General features: G+C 28.5%; 1 protein-coding gene across 1 annotated transcript in view; it reads left to right on the top strand.

Moving 5' to 3' along the window:
• Positions 1-5,316: 5,316 nt before the first annotated feature.
• LOC117171929 (aminopeptidase N-like) overlaps positions 5,317-11,920 on the top strand; it is a 50,982-nt gene continuing 44,378 nt past the window's right edge. The window contains exon 1 of the mRNA XM_033359592.1: positions 5,317-5,565. Coding sequence (XP_033215483.1) covers positions 5,517-5,565 — 49 coding nt within the window. The 5' untranslated portion in view covers positions 5,317-5,516. The remainder of the gene's footprint in view (positions 5,566-11,920) is intronic.

Here is an 11,920-nt window from a genome sequence, read left to right as displayed (position 1 = left end):
AGCAAAATAGTTATAGTTTCATCAAAAAAAGATTAATTTTCAATTGAAAACTTTGAACTAAAAAAGATAAATTTTTTTACCAAACATGGAATGGTTCAAATTAATGAGTTAAAAATGAATATAAATGAATAAAATCTCAAATGAAGAAGCTTTATAAAAAAATAATTCTTAAGAAAAGATTTTATAGTTCAACCAAATCATGGAATTTTCTACCAAATAGTCGAATCTTCAACTAAAAAAGATCAAATTTAAACTAAAAAAGATAAATTTTTCTACCTGATTACGAATATCTTGGGTAGGTTTTCGAAATATGGGTCAATGTTTGTTTAAACATTTTTTTCAAACAATTTCATTATTTCTTGACAAAAAAATTTATAAAATCATTTTTAACATGGCTGAGAAAGAAGAAAACTTTTTTGAGTCTTGCACTTTTTTTTGTACGACGAACCGTTAGCAATGTACAGCGTTATAAAAAAATGATATTTTAACAAAATTTCCATATTTGCAGTGTTACTTCAGAATTTATAATTCAGAAAAATTTCAAACTTTTACACTGTCTATATCAAGGATAGATTTTTAAAAAGGAAAAAGAAATCTTCCGATCGAATAAAAATTTGTTTTCTTAAATTGTTGTTAAAAAGTTGTTATTTTTAAGAGGAAACCGTTTAGTATCTTTATTTATTGATAAAAAATCATAATGATTTCTTTTGCTAAATTGTTTATAACAATTGATATAAATAATGACCCTCAATTACTAGAATTTACTTCGATTTTTTTTTAATAATCCTTGACACATGATTAAACTTTTCACTCTCTTGTTATTTTCTCGTAAGTCGAGCCATTAATTAATTATGGCCTTATAAACAATGTATTTTTTATAAACACACCCTCCCCTAAAAGCCACAATTTTCAAGTTATTTTAGATCAGATTTTTTATATCTTAAATTTTACCATAAAGAGTGTAATTATCTTGGGTAGCATTTTCGATATTTGAACCTTATTGTTTATAACTACTGTTACTAACAAAAGTTCTCAATTAAGAAATCGATTTTTTCCTAAGTACTACCCAATATAATTACATTTTTTATTATAAGGATATAAAAAAGGTAATCGCTGAAAACTGTAAAATTAGGGCTTTTAGGGGAGGGTATGTTTATAAAAAATACATTGTTTATAAGGCCATAAATAAATAATGGCTGTTCGTACGAAAAAATATCACGAAAGTGAAGAGTTTTATTTTGTGCCATAGATTAATAAAAAAATTTAAAATCGATTTTCTTAATTAAGCGTTTTTGTTAATAACAATAGTTATAAACAATAAGAATCAGATATAAAAATGATACCCTAGATAATTATACTCTTTATGGTAAAATTAAGGATATAAAAAAGATCAATCATGTGTCAAAGATTAATAAAAAAAATTGAAGTCAATTCTGATCAATAATGGTCATTATTCATATCAATTGTTATAAACAATTTAGCAGAAGAAATTATGAACAAACAATTATTATATACACTATGCAGGAAGAAAAATAACTGTATGTATTTTATTTTATATTATTTTTTTTAAATACCAAACAAAACTGATTTAGCAAATAAAAATTGTTTAAACAAATCGAAATTTGTTAGAAATTATAAGTAATGTACTAAAATTATATAATTATTCAACAAAAAGTAGTAAAGGATACCAATTTGAAAAATTGGTACAATGTTTTTAACCAAATTTACTACTCCAAATTATAACCAACTATTAAATTATTTAAATAAGTTACAATTATTTAAAGAATTAAAAGGTGTTTAAAAATTTGTGGGAGATATTTAAATTGTCCGTTAGGAGTTATTTTTATGAAAAAAGACGACAGAAATTGCTGAGAAATAAAAATAATACGTAAAAATGTAGATTTATGTTTAAAAATGGTTTTTTCGATTGTGTTTTCAATTTAATTTATAGTATTTACGATATGTGCATGCCATGCGACACATTCTAAAGAAGTGCACTTCTTAAGGCTCCCAAAATAAAGGTTAAGTTCGTTAAGCAGATATTTCGAAAGAAAATTAAAAAATTTAGAGCATTTTCAAAATTTGAAATTGTTTTTCCAAATTTTAGAAATTTTGTTCTAAATTTCTTATAAATGAGTAAAAGCCTTGAAAATTATCCAAATAAAATTTTCAATTTCAAAGAAAATTAGAAAAGTTTTATACTTTTGAAAATTTTGAAAATGTTTAGAAAAATAAAAAAAAAAAATTTCTGGTAGATTAAGAAATTTCAATTCATTTTTTCACTAGATATCAAATATATTCTGACACTATCAGTGCCGGATCATGGGGAGGGCTTGGTGGTGCTGAAGCACCGGGCCCCACGCTAGTGGGGGCCCCCTTCTCCCCAAGAAAAACATATAATATACAGTAAAATAACCCGCTTATAAACAAAAATAATAAAGTCCTAAAAAAAATTTTAGTAAAATTTTTTCAATTAAATTTTTGAATTTTTTTATCATGAACTAATTTTAAATGAAAGTAAAATGTTAAGTCCAGCCGCCTTAAAGGGGCCCCAACGTTATTTTAGCTCCGGGCCCCGAAAGGTCTTAATCCGCCCATGGACACTATCTTTTTTAAGTGTTTCGACTCGATAAAAATTCAAAAAGCTTTTTCAACATTTCAAAAATTTTTTTTTATGAGTTTTAGACATTTTTACCCAGTTTTCTGATACACGGTAAAAAGACTTGCAAATTATCTTCATGACATTTTTAAATTCGATAAAAATTTCAAAAGTTATATTTTTTTCAACATCTTGAAAACTTAAAAAAATAGAAAAAAAAATTATTGAATAGGTTAAGAAATATCAATCCAAATTTCTGATAAATATAAAATGTATTTATTTTGAAAATATTCTGCTAAAGTTTCTTAATTAGACAAAAGTTCAAAAAGTTGGATCATATTCAAAAATATGATATTTTTGTGTTTAACAGATCCGTAAGTTTAAAACGTTGTGTTTAGTAGATTTGAACAAGGTTTGCAAATGATGTTGATAACGTTTTTCAAGTGGACACAAAGTATCGAGCGCGAGTTTCGTAATGAGAATGTAATCGTCAAAGCCGTAGGTGCTTTGAGTAGGTGCTTCACAGTTTTCGATTTAAGTTATAATATTTATGATATTTGAAAAAACGTAGTTAAAGTGTACGAATCAAAAGCACGAAAACGAGCTCGCGAGCGTGCTCGTACGAACTGGGGGCACTTGAACTTGGCGCGAAGCGCCGTGCGCGTAGATCGCAACGAGAATGTACCCGCGCAGTGGGCATATTTTTTTGATAGGAAACGTAGTTTTTCTTTGATCCTAAAAAACAAGATTCAAAATAAAAAAATTAGAATAAGGAAATAAGAGAATAAGTTTGTTCCAATCTCCCTGACAATTATCAATTACAATTAATTACCAACAGTCGCTGGCCCTACCTGTGTAGAAATTCAAATGGGGAAATAGTCTAGTTCCCGACTATTCCACTCCACTTTAAGTCGGGGGCTAGCTAGGTCACCCGACTTAACCTAGTCGGGGCCTGATCGGGTATCAGTAGGGGTAATATGATAATACATCCGCGTGGAATATTAACCAAACTCCCCAAACTTTGTGGAACATTCCCTAAAAGTTTGTCAAAATACTTATTATTTACGGAAATCTCCATAATCTTTTTTTGAAATATTTAAAAGTGTTTAAATTTACTCAAGATCTCATGGGGAACATATCCGAGATTTAAAAATGCATAAATTTATGTAACTAAAATTCCCCAAAATTTGTGGAATATTAATTTAAAAAAAAAAAACTTCAGCTGGAAGGCAGCAATAGAAGAGCTTCGCTCTGAATGAACCGTCATGTTGGTCACAGTAGTCTCTGCTCCAGGTAATTATGCTTCGTTACATGTGGACTGCTGTCTTAAACACTCGACGCGTCATTTCTGTTGCGCGAGAGGCGGCACGTCGCGCCCTTGCGGATTTTTTTTAAAGCTATCAGTCCAAAACTGCAAGACTGAAATGAAGGTGGTAGCGAAATCTGAACTGTATCGTGCTTAATAGTTTACTACTAGGATACTGCTCTTCACTGATTGAACAAAAACTTTTTCTCTTTCTTATTTCAACTACATGAAGGATTAGACTTTATTTACATATGGCAAAACCTTTCAGTTCAATTTAATAATAAGCATCTGTACAAATTTAGAGTCTTATGACTTTCAGCAGACTTTTCACCTGCACCTATATGTATCTTTTCCAATATGGATTTTCTTGAAATTCCAAACAAAGGTATTTATAAATGTTCCTAGAAATTCGCAATTTTCTAAAAAAATACTACAAAATTATTAACTTAATAATTATTTATTAAGTATATTTGAGATGAATTAATAAATAAATCTTTTTAATAAAATTAATCTTTTAATAAAGCTTTTCTCCAAAAAATAATAAATAATAATAAATCTTTTTAATAAATCTTTTCTCCAAAAAACGGTGTAAAATTATTGTTCAATATATTCTTAATGATTCAAAATAAAAAAATCATTACGCTTTTTTAGATATTATCTCATTTGATAAGACCTCGCTGAAAACTCAAACATAAGAATAACCCGATCAGAGCCCCACTAGCTCCCGACCAGAGCCTGAAGAATAACCGCACGTAAATTAGTGAACGAAAAGGCCCGACTAGCCCTTGACCAACCACCGACCAGGCCCCGACTGGAATTTTGACAAAAAAAAGCCCAACTAGTCACCGGTGAGTCCCCGACTGGGTACTTTGTCAAAACTAATAACCCGACTAGCCCCCGATTAGTGCCAGACTTGTAATAGGGCCAAATGGTTTCATTTCATTTGACAAAAAAAGCCCAACTAGTCACCGGTGAGTCCCCGACTGGGTACTTTGTCAAAACTAATAACCCGACTAGCCCCCGATTAGTGCCCGACTTGTAATAGGGCCAAATGGTTTTATTTCCACACGGGTAGGCGCAGATTTTTTTTCTTTCACGTTCAAGACGCGTGAAGTAGAATGAATAGAAATTTTTGGGTATTACTGAAACGCACCCTTATTTGTATATCTTCAGTTTTTTCGAATTTAAGTTGTAAATGAGAAAATGGGAGAATGTGAAAATTAAAATATAAATTGCAGATAAGCGCGAGGCGAAATGTGTAAGTGTGAGTGTAAGTATAATTGTGTAGTATAAACATATGTAATCAGGAAGAACAAGAACAATTGCAGCAGCAGCAGCAGCAGCAGCAGCAGCTCACGTGCATTATGAAAACGGGAGACCAGCAGAAGAGGGGATATCCTCGACCAACGATCACCATCAACATATACTTTAGTTGGAAGTACTAATTGCACTCTACCTGTTCAGAACTGTTCAGAACATCGTCGCGGATCAAAATCTTCTCAACTTTTTCTCTTATTTTTTCATTTTTTTTTTTCGTTGCTTTTTTTATAAGTTTTGTGTTCAAGTGCAACGAATTACGATTTTTGTTGAATCGTTCAGGAGCTTCCAAAAATGAGGAGAGGCTCCGTCTTTACATATGCCGAAGAAGGTCGAAGGAACTGTAAGTAATTTCATTTCGCATTCTCAGGAAGTCTACTTATTTTTTAACTTCATCATTTGTAAGTATTTCAAGGTTTTTCGTTTATGGATACTTAAATGACAAAAAAAAGTCTTTAAAATCATTAAAATCATGAGATATGTGGGTAATTTTCATATAACTTGAGTTTTTCATATAAGTTTGATTTTTTATGAAAGATGTAGAACTCATTTGATAAAAAGGATGTTATAGGACCTTTTTCACCGGAAAAAATTGCCGGCTTTTTGCCGGTTCCCATACAATCTTCCCGGGCATTAAAATTAAAAGGTTCAAGTTGTTAAAGCTGAAGAAATGAATTTTTAAATGATATCATACATATTCAAACAAAAGTTTAAGTTTTAACAAAGTAATTCAACTTTCAATTGAGTAGTTGAATTAACAAAAATGAATTTTTAACCAAGTTGTTTAATTTTCAACTAAAAAACATCAATTTTAAAACCAATAGCAATTGAATAGCAATTTAATTTTTCGACTGAAAATATCAACTTTAAACCAAAAAGGTAAACTTTTATATGAAAAATATATATTTCTAGCTCGAAATGTAATAATTATACTTTCAATTAAAAAAATTAATATTTGTACAAAAAAATTAATTAGGAAAGAACAGTTAATCTTTCAACAAAATAGGTGGATTTTCAATTAAAATTAGGCATCTCCAACGAAAAATTAAGTTTTCACAAAGTAGTTCAATTTTCAACCAGGCTGTTGAATGGAAATAAATAAATAAAAATAAAAAAGATAAATATTTATCCATTAATAAAATTATTATATTTTCAAATGAAAAAATTAATTATTCACTCAAAAAAAAAAAAATTATTATGACGAAGGAAACAAATTTTAAATTAAAAAAAAAATGAATTTTCAACCAAGAAAACTAATTTTTTATCTAAGAAAGACAAATTCTGAACAAAATACATTTATTGGAGAGAAAATGTATAATTTTTCACTATAAAAGAGTTCACAAACATTTTTCCCGGTCATTGAAATAAAAAATTCTAACCGTTAAAGCAAAAGATTTTTTCATTTTAAGTAATCAAGATTGAACAGCAAATTAAAGTAGACAAAATTAAATCATTCTGAATTTTGAACTTTCGAAATATCCAAAATATCAAAAAGCTTAAAACGGATGTTCTAAATTTTTTTAATTAAATGGATTATTAATAAACAAGTTCAATTTTGCCACTTTTATCATCGAAAGAATTCCCGGGTTTTTTAATTTTTTCTTGGTCGTAAAAAATAAAAATACTTTTTGATAACTACAGACTGAACAGTCCGAAATTCTCTTAAAACAGGGAAAATAGAATGATTTTGAACAAATAGGGAAATATATTATTTTTAATAAAATTAATATATAGGTGACATATTGAGTTCAACCTTAAATGCTTTAAATTTCTAAGATTTATAGTTAAAATAGATTGTATTTTCAACAAAACAGTGGAATTTTCGTCCAAACGCCGAATTTTTAACAAAAGAGCTAAGTTTTCAGGTTGATAGTTGAATGGTTCAGAAAATAGTTCACTTTTTAATTAAACAAATAAATTCATAAACAAATAATTGGATTATCAATAAAATTATTTCAAACAAAAAAGATTCATGCATAACCAAAAGCAGTTGTATTTTCATCCAAACAGTTTTATTTTTTAAGACAAAAAAACGATTTTTGTTAGAAAGCAGTTGAAGTATCAACCTGAAGAAACCTAATTACTTTCAGTGATATGCGAATTTGGAAAAATGTTTGAATTTTTAATCAAAGAGGGAAATTAAAACAAAAAATAATTTTTAACCAAAGAGTTGCATTTGCTGCATTTCTTTGAAAAACTTATTTGTGTAAATTTGCAATTCATCCCAAATTTTTATTAATTTACCCTCAATCATTAAAAAGATTGGAATTCACTAATTTTATCAAGGTCTCTTGAATTCCATTTAATTTTTCTAAATTTATTCCGATTGAACTGAAACCAGTGAAATATTATGGATTAAATGTTTCGCACGAATTTTATTTAATCAATTAAAAAATATACCTTTTTTGGGTATTTCCTGATAAAATATTTCCTCATTTCATCAAAATATTTTGAATTTAAAAGAAGCTTTTTCGGTGAATAATGTTCCAACCTCCCTCTCCCATATATCTACTACTCCTTCTTCTCTACTTACTCTTTCCCTCACACCCGAAACTGAGACACCTTTTCCCCACCTATCACTTCCCCTCTTCTACTCTCCCGCCTTATCCTACTAGCCCTCTCTTCACTTTCATCTTCTGCCTTCTTCACTTCCAACCAATTACTCTACTTGCTCTTGCTTTTTCTACTTCTCCTTCCCAAATTTATCCTCATTTCCCATACTTCCTCTCCCCTCATTTCACTCACCCTTCTTACTTCACCTATTCTTATTTCCCTCGCTTCTCATACTTTTCTTAGGCTAATTCGATCTTGCTTCGCCTTCTCTTATTTCCTCTCACTTCCGAAACTGAGGCTCCTCTTTTCCACCTATCACTTCCCCTCTTCTATTCACCCGCCCTACTCTACTAGCCTTCCCTTTACTTCCATCTCCTGCCTCCCTCACTTCCAATGATTTACTCTACTTCCTCTCACTTTCCCTACTTCTCCTCCCCAAATTTATCCTTATTTCCCATACTTCCTCTCCCCTCATTCCACTCGCCCTCCTTACTTCATCTGTTCTTATTTCCCCTGCTTTTCATACTTTTCTTACGCTAATTTGCCCTCGCTTTCCCTTCTCATATTTCCTCTAACTTCCGAAACTGAGACTGCCCTTCCTCAACTATCACTTTCCCTCTTCTACTCACGCGCCCTATCCTACTAACCATCCCTTTACTTTCATTTCTGGCCTCCCTCACTTCTAATTATTTACGCTACTTCCTCTCGCTTTCTCTACTTCTTCCAACCACGTTTACCCTTATTTCCCATACTTCCCCTTCCCACATTTTCACTTCCCCTTTTTACTTTACCTGCTCTTATTTTTATCTCTTCTCCTACTTTGCCTCCACAGATTTCCCCTCGCTTTACCTTTTTCACCTTTCCTTATTTCTTCTTGCTTCCGCTTTCCCTAATCCTCACTCATATCGCCTTAACTTCCTTCACCTCCCCCCCCCCCTAACTTCCCATCTCAATATATACATATTTACTTTGGATTGCTTCAAGTTATCGACCAGAAAAGATTACTTTTTAACAAAATTATTCAATTTTCAACGAAATATTTGATTTTTCAATTTATTAGTTGAACCTTCAACCAAATATATGGATTATGAACAAAGAAGAATATGATATATCGAGAAGACTACTTTTATTTAATGCATAAATTTTCAACGAAGTAGTAGAATTTTTAATCGATAAATGTAAATTTTTAACAGGAAATAAAATATTTACACTCTCAATTGAAAAATTTATTTTTCATCAAAAAAATTTATTTTAAAAAATAGCTAAATTTTCAACGAGAGATCAATTATGTTTTTACGAATAAGTTCAAATTTTAACCCATTTATTGATTTTCAAAAAAAAAGAATTTCAAACTAAAAAAAGTACATTAAAGATATTTATGCACAGAACTTGTGAAATTGAAGGTCAAACCATTGAAAACTGTAATGTAATGATTGTAAATTCTCTTTTGTTAAAGCACCTTCGGCTATAATGAAAATATTCTTATCGCGTATTTCGTGCTTCGCAATCGATTTTGTCCAAAATGCAAATTTTTCTATAAAACAATTGTATTTTATATTTATCTCTATACCTCGGTCTGAGACTGATTATTTAGTTATTGCAAAATAAAGTACAAATTTTATTTTTCACTGATAATTTATTATTTGTTCCTTATTTTTCAATAATTTTTATTCTCAGATACATTGAAAAAGATATTATTTCAATAAGATATAATTACAATTCATAGTATGTATTGATATTTGAAACATATTCATTTTTAGGTTTTTGTTTTTATAAGTAAAAAATTTTGCATTCTATAAAAACGTTTTGTTAATAAACATGATATTGCACCTTGCGTGGTTTTATCACCAACTCAATTTTTCTATTTTCAATGTTATTTTTTAAGATTTAAAGAGAAAATATGCATTCTGACAAAAAATTATTAATAAAAAATTTGTAAATCTTTTTAAGTTGAACAACTTTTGTCTATTAATTTTTTTTCGTATCCTTTGTCACTTTTCCAAAATTTAATGAAGAAACTTAAATATCATTTTTCGCAGCTTGTGTCGTTTGTCAAAAAATTTAATTTTTTTATTTTTAATGTTGTTTCTTTAGAATAAAACGAAAACCACACATCATATCCGAAAGTACTTAAAATAATATGTGTAGATCTTTTTTAGGTGCGTTATTTTTGTTTCGTATTATCTTTTTTCGAATTTTAATAAAATACATTACATTTAAAGCAAAAGGTTGATTTTTAAATATAAAAGAATGATTTACAATAAAAAATGAATTATTTAAATTTTAAACAACAAAAAACGCATTGTTCCCAAAAATAAAATTAATTTTCTACCAAAAAAGATACATTTTTTACCAAAATATTTCAATTGTTAACCAGAAATGTCAATTTTCAAGCAAGTAAGGTTTTGCTGAAACAATTTTCAGAAAACAATAATTTTATTGAATAATTCCAACTTTTTTTATGTTCAATCATATAGTTTGTTAAAAAACAATCAATTTAATTCTATATAGAGAGAATGTTGCTTGGTTAATATTTTTTTTATTTGACGTACAGGAAATGAAAATTGTAATAAAAATGAAGAACAGTTTGTTACATCGTTCCGACGATTTTATTTGAAATTTATTTTTTTGCTCTAAACGGATTTCATAATCTAAAGCCATTCAGTATCTTGAATTATTAAATTAATGACAAAAAATTTAATTAACTGAAATATTAATTAAAAAAATGTATTTTTATTTTTTTTAAATCGGGAATTTTATTTTTCAGAATTATTGTGAAATCTCCTTTTTGTTTAAATATGATGTATTTTAGATTTTTTATTTATAAATTAACTTGAAGTTCTCAACTGACAATACAGAGAGAGAAAATAAAATTAAAATAATAAAATTTAAAAATTAAATTAAAAAAGAAAGTCTTATTTCTTTCACTGTCTTTCTAGTGCAGATTTTTAAACTAATTTATCAATAATAATACTAAAATAATTACTGTTTGAACTTACAATTTTCTCCGTGAAGGGCTTTTATAATCTGAAGTTACTGTTTAAAATGGATTAATTTTTGGGTATAGTTGATATTTCAGCAGATAATTAAAAATTAAATTTTCAACAGTAGAAAATTGAAGAAAAAAAAGAACTTTGTATTTAAAAAAATTAAGAAATCTTATATTTACATAGTCAAACACGATAGTCTCGATGATAATTTAATAAATAAACATTTCAATTTTTCCTAAGATGGATTGCAATTGGAAAATAATGTTTAGTCATCTTAATAGACTCATCATTTCCTTGTTAACTGAAGATATAACGGAAAAAATATTAGTTTAAAAAAATAAAATTGTCTGGACGAAGTCAGAAGAAAAGATTTTAAAAGAGAATAATAAAGCTAATTTTAGTATTTAAAATGCATCAATTTTTAAGTTTAATTGATACCATAGAAAATTCACAATGACGTGATTCTTCTTTCAATGAAACAATTATATTCGACCAAGTGCATTCATAATTGACTGACATCATTTTATGATAGCATCTTCTCTTTTCAATGAAAAATAATAAAATTCTATAAAGACCAGTAAGAATATGTTTTAAATTAATCGAATTTCTTTGAAAAATAAAGGCGATATTGGATCAATTTCTCCTGCTGTATTTAAATTTTTTTAATAATTTCCAGATATTGCCTTATACATGGCACGTACTCTGTTATTGTATTATTGACAGAAATACAAATTATATGTATTTTTTAAGTTTCTTTCGTGTAAAAAAGTTACACAGTGGGCACAAAATTTGGCGACGTCTTTACGACATCGTTACGACATATTTACGACAACTTTACGACGTCCTATGTCCATGTCGTTAAGGTGTCTTTACGATATCGTAAAGACATCGTCAGACCATACGACTTATTGACGATATCGTAAAGACACCTTAACGACATGGGCATAGGACGTCGTAAAGTTGTCGTAAAGATGTCGTAACGATGTCGTAAAGACGTCGCCAAATTTTGTGCACACTGGGTAAAATTCAATTTGATTAAGAATTTGCTAATTTTGAAAAACACCTGAAGTTAAATGCATTGAAATTACATTTTTTAAATTTATGTTTCATTTTCATGAAGTAAAAAAGAAAGGAAAAATAAAGAAAGAAAAAGGG

This window comes from Belonocnema kinseyi, chromosome 4 (assembly GCF_010883055.1).
Source record: "Belonocnema kinseyi isolate 2016_QV_RU_SX_M_011 chromosome 4, B_treatae_v1, whole genome shotgun sequence".
Classification (NCBI taxonomy): domain Eukaryota; kingdom Metazoa; phylum Arthropoda; class Insecta; order Hymenoptera; family Cynipidae; genus Belonocnema; species Belonocnema kinseyi.
Note: the sequence above shows the minus strand (reverse complement) of the source record. Positions and strands in the feature narration are given on the sequence as shown.